This window comes from Malus sylvestris, chromosome 11 (assembly GCF_916048215.2).
Source record: "Malus sylvestris chromosome 11, drMalSylv7.2, whole genome shotgun sequence".
Taxonomy (NCBI): domain Eukaryota; kingdom Viridiplantae; phylum Streptophyta; class Magnoliopsida; order Rosales; family Rosaceae; genus Malus; species Malus sylvestris.
The window spans coordinates 39,177,772-39,194,258 of NC_062270.1; the positions used below are offsets into that span (position 1 = coordinate 39,177,772).

The window sequence follows — 16,487 nt, forward strand, 5'->3', positions numbered from 1 at the left end:
TTGTACCATACTTGACCAATCCCGAAACTACCGAGCACCGGCCAACGCTATACTGTCAAGGACCCAGAAGAGTTCCCCTCCGACCAGGAGGCCAATCACTACTCGACACGTGTCAAGATTAGAAGCCAATCAGAGCGCAGCACGTGTCAACATCAAGAACCAATCATAACATGACACATGTCAATGTGACAAAGCTACAAGTTTTTCTATAAATAGGGGTCATCCCCCCCACAATATTGCCTAATGCCATTTTGTGTTAAATCATTCACAAGAACTCACTAAATTGAGAGCTTGATCCTTTGTACTTGTGTAAGCCCTTCACTACTAATAAGAACTCCTCTACTCCGTGGACGTAGCCAATCTGGGTGAACCACGTACATCCTGTGTTTGCTTCTCTGTCTCTATTCATTTACGTACTTATCCTCACTAGTGACTGAAGCAACCAAGCAACCAAGCGAAGGTCACAAAACCTGACACTTTCTGTTGTACCAAAGTCTTCGCTGATTTTGTGCATCAACACAACTCAATTGGGGTATCTACTGGTTTGCATGATAGCATCCCGGTTTCCGTCAAAATATCAAGAACATATTTCCGTTGTGATAGAAATATTCCTTGTTGTGAGCGGGCCACATCAATGCCCAAGAAATACTTTAAGGCACCGAGATCTTTCATCTCAAATTCACTTGCTAGATACTTTTGCAGTGCTGGCTTCTCTTTTGGATCATTTCCTATAACCACCATGTCATCCACATATACAATAAGAGCAATGATTTTATATTTCTTATGCTTTAAGAAAAGAGTATGATCTGAGTTGCTTTGCTTGTATCTAAAGATTTTCATCGATTTGGTAAATTTCACAAACCAAGCTCTTGGTGATTGTTTTAAACCATACAACGACTTTTTTAGTTTACAAACGTTGTTGGTCTGATTGGGATCCAGCTTGCATCCTGGGGGAAGCTCCATGTAAACTTCTTCTTCTAAATCTCCATGCAGGAAAGCATTTTTGACATCAAATTGTTGCAAAGGCCAGTCAAGGTTTGCTGCTAGGGATAAGAGTACACGAATAATGCTGATCTTAGCTACAAGGCAAAAGTCTCTTCGTAGTCAATGTCGTATGTTTGCGTGTAGCCTTTTGCCACTAATCTTGCTTTGTATCGCTCAATAGTGCCATCTGCATTGAATTTTACATTGTATATCCACTTGCAACCAATTGCTCTCTTCCCCTTGGGTAGGTTAGTTAACTCCCAAGTAGAATTTTTCTGGAGTGCTTCCATTTCTTCATTCATTGCACGAGTCCCCCTAGGATCATTCATAGCATCCTCTACACTACAAGGAATAGATACAGTGGATAATTGATTTACAAATGCCTCACATGATGTAGATAGCCTATGGAAAGACACATGGTTAGCAATTGGGTATTTAACCTTGGCTCTAGGATCAAGATCATACAACTGTTTAGGAATCCCTCAAGATTTTCGAGGGGGAAGTTGATATTTAGTGGACTCAATTTGACTTGACTTAGGTATGATCTCATCAGAAATAGAACTTCATCATCACTAGCCATTGTATAGGCTTAAGATCAGTGAAGTTGAAATAAAAGATGAAACTGATATGGGAAAAAATGAAGAATAATTTGCTTATGATGGTAATCGAGATATGACTTTGGCGAAAGCTTTTTCTGGTTTTGAGGTTCAAGAGTCAGTCATGATCGACTGCCCCGATACCATCTCAGAAATAATGGGTTTGTGGGTCAATTTTCTTGTTTCATTGTACTACATTGGCTCCGTAAGCGTAAGGAGCTCTTTATATTACAAACTATACATCTAATATCTAATACCCTTAACTACATGTTCCCACCTCACTTGACAACATTTAATGTGAGGAGTAATTACTGCCATGTCCATGTTGACAGACAGCAGCTTCTTTTGTTGACAATAGCAGCTCCAGCAGCTCTTGTTGACATAACCCTCGCAAAACGGAGAGCCTTGTTGGCTTGGTGTTGCCCTTTATAGTTCTGGATACTGCTGATTCCATATGCTTTCTACATAAATGTGGATTACAGGAAAGAATAAACAGAAACGTGACTCCATTAAATCACCGATAAGTACTAAAAGAGAAGGGTTCCCATCGAAAACAAAAAACGGAGAATGGTTACACAGACGGGAATGGGGAGAACTAGCGAAGACACCGGGAGGAAAGATAACGAACAGGGAAGAGAGACACTAAGAACTCCTATGCTCTTTCACTGTTGTCTGAAGATGAACTGCCTGATAACATCACGCCTCCCCTAGCGCTTTCTTGATATCGGCCTGTGCCAAAGATAAGTTTTAAGCCATGATCAGAGTAATGCTTCTCTGTGAATACACAGAGAGAGAGAGAGAGAGAGAGAGAGAGAGTACCTCAATGCTCAAGGGGGAGGTGGTTGGGGCGTACCGTTCAATGACATGGCCATCCTTGTCAACTAAGAACTTGGTGAAGTTCCACTTTATACTATTCCCCAGAAATCCAGATTTACTTGCTTTGAGGAATTTGTACACAGGTTCTGTATCCGGCCCATTGACACGTACCTACATACAGAAAGGAGTACGGAATTTATTTTGAACAGCCAGATTTAGTTTACAAATCGCGCCACAGAACTAAAGATCTTAAAATAAGATACACTGCTCAGTGCTCAGACAGCAATCAACTGGATTAACACTCGTTATGGAGATAGCATAAGATAAGATAAGAGTATCTTAAACTGATGTGAGACATCAACAGTCAATTTCCGCTGCTTTCTCCTGGATGTAGGGCAAGCCAAATTTAAAACCAGTAACAGTTCCTCTGGTTAATAAATAAATATTTAATCGATTAGCTTGTTTGATTTCATGGTTTGTTTCCTGTCAATGGTTGTACTTTACTTTTGCACTCAGCTTGAAGCGCATCATCTTAGGAATTGAGAAGTGAAAGGTTTCCGAGTTCCACAGAAAAAGAAAATTGTTTCAGAAGTCGTGACCTCGAAGGGTGGCAAGGTTTGTTGTTTGTTTTCTAAAACATGTTGTAGTGGGGAAGGAACCCCATAATCTCGTGAGTAGAGGGTAGCATTAGGCTTAGCCAGCCCCTGCAGCCCTGCCTACGAATTATGTGAATAGGCCAAATTTACTTGGGATTTCCTTTTCTCAGAAATCAAAACAAACGAGGATTGGTATCCAGCAAGAGTAAGAGAATTCTATATCAGTATCAAGTTGTTGATCATGCCTTCCTCGAAAAGCTGTTTGAGAGAAAACGTTCTCTAACAGCTCGGGATAAATAGGCAGAAGGTAGCACTGAGCAGTATTTTTCTGTCCAGAATTTCAACATGGAAGAGAGATTAATGGCAAAATCCATGAGCCGCTAATAATATCACATCAGTAATCGTCTTTTTTCAAAGCTCAGAACAGTACAAGCACCTTATACGGTTAAGATAATCTGATTGATTAGCAGATAGTAATGGGGTAAAAGTTACTCGGTTACCTTCTTGAATATTGGATATTCAGCCTTGTATCTTGTACATGCAAATTGTTCAGCATCCTGACTTGTCCCGGGCTCTTGCTTTAGAAACTGATTGCACGGAAATGCCAAGATCTCAAAACCTGCAATCACTCATGTCCAAACCAAATCAAAAGACAAAACTAAACAAATATTCGCTCGAAGTCTTAACGGGCAAATGGCATCACCTAAACTTAGAAGTACAAGGGTAGCATGGCGAGGGATAAATCACACGAACAATTTCAATACACGGATTTCTACAAGAACTTGGAAACCAGCAACACAAACAAAATATAACATTTGGTTTACAAAACAGAAATAAAACCCAGAACTTCATTCAAGAATTAAAGCTACGTCCCAGAAACTCAATTCTAAAATGATACAACAACAACAAAGCTTCCACCAAGTGGGGCCGGCTGTATGAATCCTAGAACGCCACTGCACTCGGTTTTGCGCTCAATTCTAAAATGACAATCCCAACAATTTCGATAAACGGATTTCGCACCAGTAGTTGGAAATTAGCAATGAAATCATAACATTTGGTTTATGGAAAATGAAACAAAACAGAGTTTTTAAATGGGACAATATCATTTATTATTTAACCATAACTCAAACTCAATTCTGAATAACAAGTTCATACATATAGAGCTGCAGCAGTGAAAAAAGTAATTAAAAAGGAAAGAAAAAAAAATTAACCTTTCTCTTTGCATTTGCTGTAAATCTCAGTCAACTGGGTATAATTCGTATCAGTAAACCCACTGAAGAAAAAAAATACAAGAATTAATCAATAGAAATTAAACCAAATTTAAAATTTAAAAAAAAAAAAAAAAAAGTGAAGGAAAAAAGTGGAAGAAGAAGAACCATTTGGAAGCAACGTTGACGACGAGGACGACCTTCCCCTTGTAAACGCCGAGGTCCACCTCCTTCCCTCTGCTATCCTGCCACCACCACCCAGAGAAAATTCAGAAAGAACACAAAAAACCAAACTTTATCAAGATTTTCTGAACCAAATGACAGACTTGGAGAAGAAAAGCCATCATTTTGAGATGGGTTTTCTACCTTCACTGTGAATTCATGGATGGATTGTTCAGAGACAGATTGGAAGCCACCCATTTTCCCTGTTTCTCCCTCTAGACGCCCTGTTTCTCTCTCTAGCTGACTTTTACAAGGAAAAACAATAAACTGAGAAACTGTGGGAGGAAGGAGGAGGAGGAAAGGGTTGGACAGTTGCCTTATTTGTCATCAATCGATCCCATGGCAGGCAAGAGTTTCAAAAGTTTCTTAATTTAGAGGCAATTGGGTTTAAAATTTTCAGTTTCCAGTTTCTTGTTGGGTGATGAATCATTGAGGAGTCTGTTTGCTGGTCCAGCCAGTAATGTGTTGTTGTCTTTCTACAATTCCGGTTCTAACAGGTTTTCTCTACGGGTCAACTCCTACTCATGTCATGAGTGTAATACAGCGTTTTCGGTTATTTAAAACCATTTATGGCTCGTTTTAACTGTTTTTTTTTTTCGTAAGAATTGTCTTGGCTGGTAATATTTTTTAAGTTCTTCGATGATTAGGTACTGGTTTAGTACTGGGTCCTTTAATAAAAAGTAGATATAAAAAAAAGTTGAGTTTAAAAAGGTGTTTAGTAAATACTTAAAAATAGCTTATTTTCACAGTTTTAGGTGAAAAAAAAAAGTTGAAAACGTGAAGCAGCAAAAATGAGCTTATTCTCACAGCACATCAGAAACAATTTTTTTTCCACAGTACATCAATACCAAACCAATCCTAGAATTAGTCAAGGGCATCCCAAAGGCTTCCTAGGCCCAAGGACTAAACTATTAGGAAAATTGATTTTTTTTTAAATGTTGAATTTTATTAAAAATTGGGCAACTATACAAAACTAAATTTAGATTACATGTCAATGAAATATCAATTATTAAAGACACATAATCAAATATCGACGACATACTAAAAACCAATAATTTCAACAATTGAAATTTTAAAAATGATATGATGAAAATATTTAGAAAATGTTTATATTAGTTACAAGCATTTTTAAATTTTATTTTGTCTAAAGCATTCAGAAACGTTAACCCTTCCCCAAGAAATAGAAAACCCTTATTTTGAAACCAGTTTGGTATCTTATATTTGTATATCTACCCAACAAAGAACTAGTCTTTTTCTTCTTTTTTAAAGACAAACAGGGCATGAGACCGAAAAAATGAAAAACAGCTCATGTACCTTGGTGAGGGTCACGCTTTGAACAAAGCAATTGAGAAATAAAGCCGCATTCACTTGCATGATTGAGATTCTCAACAACTTCCCTCGTCAATCACACCAAAAATTGTTAATTAAGACCTTGTTTGGAAATGTTTTTAAAATGATTGAAAGCATTTTAAAAAAAATGCTTTGGAGTTCCAAAGTACTTGAAGTATTTCCTACAAAAAACATCAATTATGTACTTCTCATAAGAAGCTTCAAGTGCTTTTTTTCATGTTTACGAACGATTGGTTCTAAAAATATTTTCACAAAAAACGCTTTTAGTAATTTAAAAAAAACAATCAAATGAACCCTAAACTATACTCTAAATTGTGAACCTGGTGCAAACTTGGGGTGATGGGGGAGGTTTTCGAACCGGACTAGGATTCTCCGACTTCCTCTTTACATTCCCTTCCATCCCCTCCCCTCACATTCTCTATTTTGTCTTTCTTATAAAAACGTAATATAAGATATTAACATGACTTAACCGTAACCGTTCAAATAGGAAGGGAGGAAAGGAGAGGAAAAAAAAAAGGGAAGAGAACCCTACTCCTTTCGAACCCGGGTGCCATGAGCTTAAATGAAGGCTCCAACCGCAAAGGCAATCAACCACATGCAAACATACAAAGTTACTTCAAGGTTTCAAATTGTTGCATCATCTTGGTACTTGTATAAAAAGAAAAATCGAGCACATAAAAGTTGCTCCGAACCGACGAGTTTCTGTCAACAAATGTCACAAAATTCCTACGAAAGGGCTTTCAATAACTAAATTACTCTAAACATTTTGAGATAAAATTGGCTAAAAAAAAAAGAGGAAAGAAATGATACAATGCCAACCCTAAGAGTTAGTCACTGACGGCCTCTCATCAATTCAATCGTCTCTGCAAATGACCGTCTTCCCTGATCTGCGTTTGCAGGAGGAAGGATGATAGAATTACATATGTACAAGACCGAAAGCATTATATTCCAACGCTCGGTCTTCGGTGCCTTGTAGCCTCCTCTTCTTTCTAAACGTCTGTGCCTCGCGGCGTCAAGATGACCGACGCTCTTGAATAAGCGGGGCAGGAGCAAGATCAAAAATGGATCATTACCTAAAATTCATGAACCGTTATAGAATTAGCAAGAGTGTTTAGCGTTAACTAACAACTATTAGAAAAGGGTAAATTAAAGCACATTGTAGCTGCAACACACCAGTCCTGACGACAACTTGCTACATTTCGATCATCTTGGCCGCCAATAGCTTGGACCTGAAGCATAAACAAGAGTCGCTTAGCCAACGATTTTAACGTCCCTATATATTATAATGGAAATCCAAAACACCAATTTTTCCCAGCCTAAAACAGATGAACACGAATATATTAGGGGATAATTTTCTCCAGGCACAAAGCGAGTTATTACAGAAAATTCACACACCTCTGCCTGTGACGGGTATGGGACCTTCAAAAGGTGGTCTAAAGGGCATAGAGTCTCTGTGGCTCATCGAGCGGGGAGGATATCTCCAACCTTGGCCAGGTCCTCTTGTTGTTTCACATGGAGGGCCAGAATATGGGTCAGTTCCATAAGAAGTTTTGCCTTTATCAGGATATCGAGGACCTATTGCAAAAAGAGGGCCAACAATTCTGAAATCAAAATATTGCAATTAAATACAAAGCGTTGCTATCATAAAATTATTTGTACTCTAAAAACTTACCTGAAAAAGAATGTGAATGAAATCTCCAGCTATCGCGGGGCTCATACGGGCCAGGTTTCATTCTTTCATGGTTATTGTAACAGTTTTCCCTGTCCCCATAGTCAAATCTGTTGTGATGATAAGGAGGCGGAGCCTCACGTCGAGGCTTTACCTGTTGGTCTCCTTGAACATATGAGAACTGACTGGATGGTGGAGCACGAGGTGGTAGTAAAGGGTAACCTTTATTGTGGAAGGTATCACCATCAGAGTGCGGCACATTTCTATCTGAATATGTAGGAAAACTACTATAAGAGCACGATGTAGAATCAGGCATCTGTTTCTGATGATCTCTGCATTCAGAGGCACAATAATGCATGGCATCGGGAATTGTTTGGTTGACTCTTGGTGCATTCAACTGCTGAGGTGGAGGTTGAACTCTGTTGTCATGCACATTCTGCAAATGCACATCCAAAAGTTAGAAGAAAAGCAATATCATGACAATTTTTATACAGATTTAAAGAAAACAAGAGAAGTATGGCAAATACGCACATGTGTAACAGTGTAGGACTTTGAATCAACACCAATCATATAGGCATCGGGCAGAGCGCATGGATGATGGATCACATGAGGTGGAGGCAGTGGTGGTGGAGGCGGAGGAGAAGATGGTAGTGGAGGAGATGACGGTGGCACATCTCGAGGTAGTGGAGGGGCAAGGGACGGTTGATAATTCTGTTCAAACTGATTATGTGAAGCCTGCACACCATTGGCTCCAGCAACACCACAAGATGAACTCATGTTAACATCACAAGAAGGTGCCACATCCTCCATTTCAAGCTCTCCATCCACATCTTCCAAGATATGCCTATGTCTTTCAGTGGCAGGTGTGGTTTCTTCTTGTTCTTCATGGGCCTGAGGATTGTGCTCAGGAGTGACAGCCTCAAAACTTTCCCCATCAGAATCACATCCATCATCTTCATCCTTGAGCATGCGGGGCATACAAAGTCCCGGAAGTTGAAAACTTGAATTGCTGTAGCAAAAAAAGAACTCAATAAACAATTTGATACGAGAATCTGAGAAAATCTAGTAGTAAGGTCCAGCCAATTCAAACCTTCCATATTCGTCAACAAGCATACCCTCCATTTCTCTAAGAGGATCATCCAAAGACCTTTCCGTTCTCGCGGAGCGCCTGCCATATGCACCAGAAGAAGAAGACACACCATGAGTATCTAGTTCTCGCATATGGCGATGAATTATGGACTCTGGAACAATCCTTCTCTCTGACCAAAGTTTCAAAACCTTATACAAAAGAAGAGAAACAGGCAAGGCATTTAGCACAACGCATATGACATTGTAAGGTCCGAAATTTACGGAGTATTAAGCAATAATGAAGAGTGGGATGCTATTACAACATGCTATGAATGGGCAACAAAAAAAAAAAGACCCTAAAAGGAAAAGTACTTGGCTTACCTTTAAACATTGTCTACGATTTTCATGTGCAGAACTTCCAGGAGGAGCAGCAGCTGACAATAACCGTGGCAGGATTGCTTGGATTGCAGAAGGGTACATACCACAGCCATCACCTATTTTTCAAAATCAATATCAAGACAACGAAATCCAACACATAGTATATTTGTAATTCCCTTAATTCTATTTGTGCGAGAGGATTAGCTCTGATAAACAACATAGATGTATTACCCTTCAACCCTCGGGTGCATTGAGCAATTGAATCCACCAGGAAGAATAAGTCTACCCTCCGGTGTAAGCTTGACTCAGTTTCCAAATAATGGGCAAGAATCTCCAATACCTGAGTTTTAAAGAAGAGAAATTATAAAAGGATGCATATTTTTCCTCCGCCAATATTTCAACATTATTTTAAGTACAACAAGAAATAGCAAAAAGAAGTTTTATGTATCCTCTACAACTACAAGGAGTGATGTTCCTGGTCTCCATCTAATCATCAAGAAAGCATTCATATACAACTACAATGACGAGTTATTACCGGTCTCCACTTAGTTATCATGAAAGCATTCATATATCTAAAATGTTTTACAAAAATTTGGCATAGAAAATTGAACTTAAAAAAGAAAGCCCGGAGGGGAAATAAGGTACAATTTTTTGAACCTACGTTAGAGATTAGATTTCACCTACCTTAGCAGCTACACCAAGCTTTCCACAGTCCATAGCAACACGAGTTGCTCGACCAATGCTCTCCTTGGTCCTTGTCAATGTTCCAAGCATTGTCTCAAATGATAAGAGGGTTGCATGTACTTCTGCATACCTGCCCACAGATTTTGGTCTTTGACTGACAACTGATTCAGACTTTCCGTCCTCACCAAGTATAGTAGATGCAGTTCTCTTGTTCTGCAAATCACCATCTGGACTACAACTGCCATTGTTCTGAAGAATATTACTACTATCTGAAGTTGACATGTGACAGCCTGAGGTATTGGGAGGTGATGCATGTGCGAGAGAATCTCCTCCATCTGTTAGAGATGGACATGACCGGATACCAGAGGCATTTTTTTCACCCAAGTATTCATTTGGATAGGAAATTGAACTTGGATCATTCTCTGTTTTTTTATTTTCAACCTCTTTCACCACATCAAACCTAAGACAAAGAAATACAGAGCAATAGAGATTAAGAAAAGTACTTGCCTAAAAGTCCATCAGGTAAAGACACTGAGTGCAAAAATCAGTACCAAAACACCTCTATAATAATGGAAGGAAAAAAAAAGAATATACAAATTAAGAAACAAGGCATTAACTTACAAAATAGGAAAAGGTGGAGGGGACTCGTGAAATATGAACAAGAAACAATGAACTATCAAATTCTATGGCAAAACTATACTGCTGAACAAAAGCTTACATGTCATTGATTTCTCTAGCATCTTGAACACGGGGTTCCAAAGCCTCAACTTTCTCACTGCAGCCCTCTCCACCATAATGAAGTGGACTAGCCTCGTTGAAAGGTGAAACTTCAGAAATATCATGGATGGTGCCTGATACAGGAGGATTTATGCTCTTCAAAGTATGCTCCGAAGTATCACATTCAATATCAGGATTTTCTGCTTCACAGTGGCTCAATTCATCTTTGTCTTTGCTTTTGTCCTTCGTAGGCAACTCATCAATTGAACTTTCAATATGCCGAATACCAGCCTCTCCTCTGTCCATATTAGGCGATAAATGCCCTGGACTTCCCATAATGTGACAACCAGAAGCACCACCACCAAGATCTTTACCAGCAACATGGTATCCAAAATCTGGTGATTCATCAATAGAACATTCATGATTTTGGGTGTTCGGACTCTCATTTTTTTTATCAGCAACCACTTCCACAACCAATTTAGCATTTTCCTCCAAGACTACAGGATTTAAACTGGTAGAGAATCCAGAAGCATCAACCCCTGAAGCTTTATTGCCCAAAGAGTCTTCACTCTGCAGTACCAATCCAGTCCCTGTATTACTTTCTACAGTAATAGCAGGGCATGTACTTGTGAAAGAAAGATGACAACCAACAGTAGACGTCTTGGCAACTGAAGATTCATAATTACATCTATCATCTTCAGCAACATTAGCTGACATGGCTTCTAGAGCGCGATGAAGACGCTTAGATGGAGGTAAAACAGCTTCGCCATCAACTGAGCAACTAAATGATTGGTCTTTCTTGGTGTTCCATAGCTGAGGTTCGTTTCCCAAAATGTGAGTGCAACCTCCGGAAGGTGAAATATTATCCAAAACTTCATTTACCACAGATAAGTCCCTATCAGAAGGACAATTTTCCTCACAATTTGATGATGTGCTGACTGGCCCCAGTGGATTGAGTACAACTTCCTTCTGACTTTCTTCAGTGTGTGCAAAGCTATCTACTTCCTCGTGAGCAGAACATGGTTTGCCCATTCGCACCCTGGCTCGTTTCACTAATGGTAGGTGCTCATCTCCATCTTCCTTGGAGGAATTTCCATTCATCTTCCCACAATCATTCTGCATAGTTTGATTACTACTTTGCTTTACCTCCAAAATTGTTTCCTTGTCCACCATAGCAATAGGGTCAGCTGCATCATTAGAAATTCGTTTTCTGTTTGGCTTCCTTTTCTTCTTGATAACAACTGCCTTTATTTGGAGATCAAGTGCTTTGACCAACTCAGCATCGCCATCCAAGAATTTGGCAACAGCCTCTGAGTGTTCACCTTTACAACCAGAATCAATAGCACTGCCTTCATTTAGACTAAATGTGTCAGAATCAACTGGCACAACTTCAGAACCATTATATTCAATACAACCATTTGAAACAAAAGCAGCTGAATTCACATCATCACACTCAGAGGCATCAGGTGATTTCCGTATTCGTTTATTCCTTCTTAGACATCTATCCCGAACTACGTTACCAGATACTTCCCCAGCATTCTTGTCATCATCATCACATGACATTCTTGAGTTGCGTACTCTACGTGATTCCATCCTGGATGAATGTCTTGACCTACGAGCTGGTGCTTCCTTTTTCAGTGAGACACAACTCCGTGATCGCAAGTCTCTTGATCTCTTTCTTGAAGAGTAGGTCACTGGAAGAGGTGTTTCAGTAACCATTGCTGTTGCAGCAGGTTCCTTGATTAAGGCTTCCTTATCGTGCATAGCATCTACTTGTTCAGTTGCTGAAGCGTCCTGTACAGAAACACTTGGCTCATTTCTATTTGTTGACTGTGAAGATTTAGAATGTGAATCCAGAATTGCTTCAGGAGCTTCTGACTGATCCTTTGCACACAAGTTCGACAAAGAGTCCACTGTGTTCCTTCCATTTGCAGTGGATTTGAAGTCATCAACTTGGTCCGCTTTCTTCATTTTATCATAAATATCAATAATCTCTTGGACTGCACGAACAAAATCAGCTCCGTGACGCTTGCCCAGAAGAGACTGTTTCTTCTCATCGGTAAATGCCTCGACGTCTGCAGGGTGGCAGAACGCTCTGCATAACAAAAACACTCAATAGAATAAGACAAACAGCAAGCTAATACCAAATCAGACTCATAGTGCACAGATACAGAATCAGTTGGATTAGTTAGGTCAACATCAACACAATCAAAAGGGCATGTGATGCAACATATATTGATATATATTGGTGAGCAACCTTATATTAACCAAGAATGTACTAGTTTATGATATTCATATTTCATTATTGATTGATTTAGCATTTATTAAGCCTCACAATTTCCATGTTTTTAAGATAATTTCCATCATTCCCATAATCTTTACCGGTATTCCCTTTTGTATGTAACCAGAGCATATGGAGTTCTCAGGATCCACAACTTTAAAGGCCAGAATCTGAGCTTACAATCATTCACCCACAATTCACAAAGCCCTCTGGGATGAAAAAAAATGCACACACGCACATAAATGCAAGGATACTCCTGTGTACATCCACATGAACAATACAAGTAAAGGGAAAGAAGAGATACTATGCTAGTGTATCAAATATAATTATATGCAACAAGTAGATAAATTAACTCATCCTTCATCATCAAAGGCTATGGAAACATATTTACGCAAGTCTTGCATGTTACGACACAATTAAGATAGGAACAAATACACCCGGTATCAAACATGCTTTACAATTTATTACCAGAAGTCCAAGAGTGAACCCTGGATAGAGTATATTACATTCCAGTCTTACCCAAAAGGAACAGCATTCATCACTAACATCTCCCGTAGCTCAACCCACCCAAGTTAAATGCCTATAAACATATATATAGGGAAATATCGTCTTTCCAGAATGTCCAGCATGTTTGCTGCTAGATTGTCAACAGGGACCGATCAGGTTGTTACTTGATTGTGCAGTTCAGATTAAAAGTCTTGCAACATAGGATATTTGACAAGAGAACATTACCCTATATATGATATAAATTAAAATAGAAATTCTTCCTCCTTTCAAAAGCTTCACCTCAAAGCAAGGAGAGAAAAAAAAACAGTAAGGTCCCAAACAAATCCTCACTTATCGCTCTAACAATGGGTACAGAAAATCACACCCACCTTACATCATTCAGTGCCAAACAATAAAATTTACTACAGATTTAAAAACCAATCAGAAACTAACAAGCATTCATTATGGAAAACATCTTGCCCTATTACCATCATAATGTAATAATTACTAGCAGATTTGTTATGTTATTTTTATTTCAAAGGCAGATTTTTCCAAGCATAATTCAAAGGTGTGGACAGCAATTTCAAGTGTGGTCATTGTAACTGCTATTCAGCCAATTCTACATGCATATTTCTACATTTGTGGAAAAATAGGAAACAGAATGAAATATTCTCAGTGGGAGAACTAAATCCAGGAAAGTAGATTACACAGTATTTACATGTATCAAAACAGTAGATGCAACATATACTGGAGTCCATCCAATAAATTATCACAATCAAATCTAGAATTCAACTCACGGCCTCAAACTATGCCACTCAAAACTGACAAGATATACCGTAACCCACAATATCAGTAAACAATAGTCCTCCAAAAGCTTTGTTTTCCCCAATGTGGGACTATTGAGTAAAGGTTTCTATCCTTGGAGGGTGAATATGAAACTTTCTCATTTTAGTCCAATATTTGCAAGTTTTACCAACTATTTGTATCATTAGACATAGGGTATAAAAGACAAAGAGACTAGTAAGATTCAGAAACTCTTCAACTTACTGGTGACTAAACCAGTATAAGCAACCCATCTTTGAATTTTGGCATAACAATAAAACCTCAGATCGTGAATTAAACCAACCACTAAATCCATCCCATTTCTATCGATATATGTTAAATAATTCTTATTTTAAGGTTTAATTATGATATGAAACCAATTAAATAAACCAACTGAAAACAAGAGAGAGAAACTACATGCTAAAGAAAGTAAGAGAAAAAATTCGAATCAACTAAACCACTTTACTATAATGCGTCAGCTTAATTAAATAATTAATTATACTCTCATCTTTTGCAGAACATTGTTGGTGCATTCAAAGGAATGACGAATTAAAAGTTACTTATTGACCTTGTCACTGTACCTATCCAAATGACCATGTTTTATCCTGACTTAATGGAATAGGATAAGGTCCATAACTAATAACAATAAATCCCAAGTAACGAACAGGTTTTGGCTGTTATTACACACCATTTTCTAGTGCCATCCCTTTTTAGTCAGAGGCAGTCTACAGAAAAATTTCCACAACTAGAGTCTAGTACACCATCTTCACGTACTACTAATTAAACAAGGAGGACCAAAATGAAGGACAGGCACAATAACAGTGGTAGTGATTTTAAATTCACCAAATACATATATACAGTCTAGTCTAGCAACACAAGTTAGGATACCAAGTACCAATTTTAAAAGACAAGAACGATGTAATCAGCTTCATTCTTAAAAACACAATACAAACATAGTAATCATACCTTACTCAAACAACATGACATCATATTATCATAAAGTACAAAGTTAACTTCCATCAGTAAGTCTGATCTGAAAGGAAAGTCATAACCAATCAATTATAGACTTGCACAACAGTGGAAACCACCACCATTGATGTTAGTTAAAGTTAATCAAGAAAGCATTAAGGACTTGCATCTGTTGGGTTCCAAAGAAGAAGACTAGTACTTTCTTCCAATCAGCAGAGTAGCCCCACTTCTCCGGTTCACTTACCTGCAATCAGAAACTAAATCGATAAGCATTCGCACTGAACATAAACACAGACACCATTTTCTGCATTCCCATTTGGATTCACGGAAAGCAAGTCCGGTGACCAAAGCATGCGAAGAATCAAAACCAATGCAAAGGCTACACTTTCATAGCCACTGTGCAGAAGAATCACAATTATATATATAGGATGAAGGGAGCTTCCAACTCCGAATACCAAAAATAAAGAAAAATAACAAAATCCCAAACAATAGAATTGCCAAACCGAAATATTTACTCAATGAAATTAAACATAGAAATTGAAACTGAAATTTTCAGATCCAGAAAGAAAACCACCCATCCAAGAAGTATTCAACACAGTATCAAACTAACTAAGCTTGCAAAAAGCACAAAAACCCTAACCAGAGCATATTCCTCTACTGGGTAGTCGCCTTACCTCGGCATATGGCATAAATGAAGCGAGAAATAGTTCAATTTTTTTGGAAAAAGACTTACGGTAGCCGGCCAAGCAGGGAAGCCTTTGACTTTAGCAAGAACAAGATCGCCGACCTTCCATTGGCGGCGAGCAGCGGCGGCCTGAGCGGCCTTGCTAGCTCCTTTCCTCCGGCTGGGCGCCATTGAAGAACTACCGCACGCCGCTCCAATCTAATCGGGAAACCGCTATTTGAACTGAAATGAACACACGACGAACTCCGGGACGGCGGCGTGCCGCAAGCGCCCAACGAATTGAACAATCTGGCACTTCGCGGAAAATCTCCGGCGGAGATTCGCAGGCATTGAAGCACGAAGATCGATCGGCAACAGAGAGATAGAGGGAGTGACTCAGTCGAAACCCTAATTCTAGAGAGAGAGAGGGTCGGGGAGGGAGGGAGGGGGAGGAGAGAGAAACAGTATGATAGAAGAAAAGAGTTTTTATGTGGAAGAAGGGCAAACAGAGAGATGATGAGTTGGTTAGGCGAAGGGGTGACTAACGTGCGCATGGGGTGCGTAGTGTAAGTTTTGTTTTGGGCCTAGTGGTGGAGTGTGCTAACGTACGCTGGGGGTATAAGATTTCGGGTATCGCAAGGGCACTGACGTGCGAATAACACGTGACCCACCGACTGACAAATCAGTTCAGTCATATCCGAAATCCAGCAGGCCATGCTTCCAAGTGTTCTGTTGGAAATGGGCCGACCCGAATATGTATGCATAGAAGGCCCAATACATATTTTTCTTTAAAACAAGTATTCTATTTTTATTTTACGATGAAGCCCACGCATTATGTGTGTATATATTAAAAAAAATTATTATTTTTCTTTATGATGACATGTGTGAGGTTGGAGAAAAGAAACAGCAAAATTATTTTTTTTCTTTTTAAAAATGGGGACAACTGGTGGTAAGTTACGGTTATCGACCTCTTTCAG

General features: G+C 39.0%; 1 protein-coding gene across 3 annotated transcripts; it reads right to left on the minus strand.

Moving 5' to 3' along the window:
* Positions 1 to 1,661: 1,661 nt before the first annotated feature.
* Positions 1,662 to 15,985, minus strand: LOC126588942 (protein HUA2-LIKE 2-like). Of its 3 annotated transcripts, XM_050254105.1 has the most exons (16): positions 15,580 to 15,975; positions 15,014 to 15,090; positions 10,290 to 12,383; positions 9,572 to 10,031; positions 9,119 to 9,227; positions 8,891 to 9,003; positions 8,532 to 8,719; positions 7,973 to 8,450; positions 7,445 to 7,877; positions 7,174 to 7,347; positions 4,567 to 4,646; positions 4,369 to 4,445; positions 4,204 to 4,265; positions 3,493 to 3,611; positions 2,400 to 2,567; positions 1,662 to 2,309 (listed from the first exon to the last, which is right to left on the minus strand). In XM_050254105.1, the coding sequence occupies exons 1-16, from the start codon at positions 15,700 to 15,702 to the stop codon at positions 2,277 to 2,279; spliced, it is 4,788 nt and encodes a 1,595-aa protein (XP_050110062.1). In that variant the 5' UTR covers positions 15,703 to 15,975; the 3' UTR covers positions 1,662 to 2,276. The 3 variants fall into 3 exon arrangements, with proteins under 3 accessions (XP_050110062.1, XP_050110060.1, XP_050110061.1); XM_050254103.1 differs by lacking the exons at positions 1,662 to 2,309; positions 2,400 to 2,567; positions 3,493 to 3,611; ... (1 more) ...; positions 4,369 to 4,445; positions 4,567 to 4,646 and adding exons at positions 6,388 to 6,845; positions 6,946 to 7,001 and having other exon boundaries at positions 7,168 to 7,347; positions 15,580 to 15,985; XM_050254104.1 differs by lacking the exons at positions 1,662 to 2,309; positions 2,400 to 2,567; positions 3,493 to 3,611; ... (3 more) ...; positions 15,014 to 15,090; positions 15,580 to 15,975 and adding exons at positions 6,388 to 6,845; positions 6,946 to 7,001; positions 14,844 to 14,897 and having other exon boundaries at positions 7,168 to 7,347.
* Between the last annotated feature and the right edge of the window lie 502 nt (positions 15,986 to 16,487).

What these genes read in the sequence shown, in the direction of transcription:
- LOC126588942 (XM_050254105.1), bottom strand. Translation starts at nt 15,702, where the DNA reads ATGGCGCCCAGCCGGAGGAAAGGAGCTAGCAAGGCCGCTCAGGCCGCC. An exon ending in ATCGTAGACAATGTTTAAAG is followed by an intron (nt 8,720 to 8,890) that starts GTAAGCCAAGTA and finishes CTTTTGTATAAG; the next exon opens with GTTTTGAAACTTTGGTCAGA. An exon ending in GTCAACGTTGCTTCCAAATG is followed by an intron (nt 4,266 to 4,368) that starts GTTCTTCTTCTT and finishes TTTTTTCTTCAG; the next exon opens with TGGGTTTACTGATACGAATT.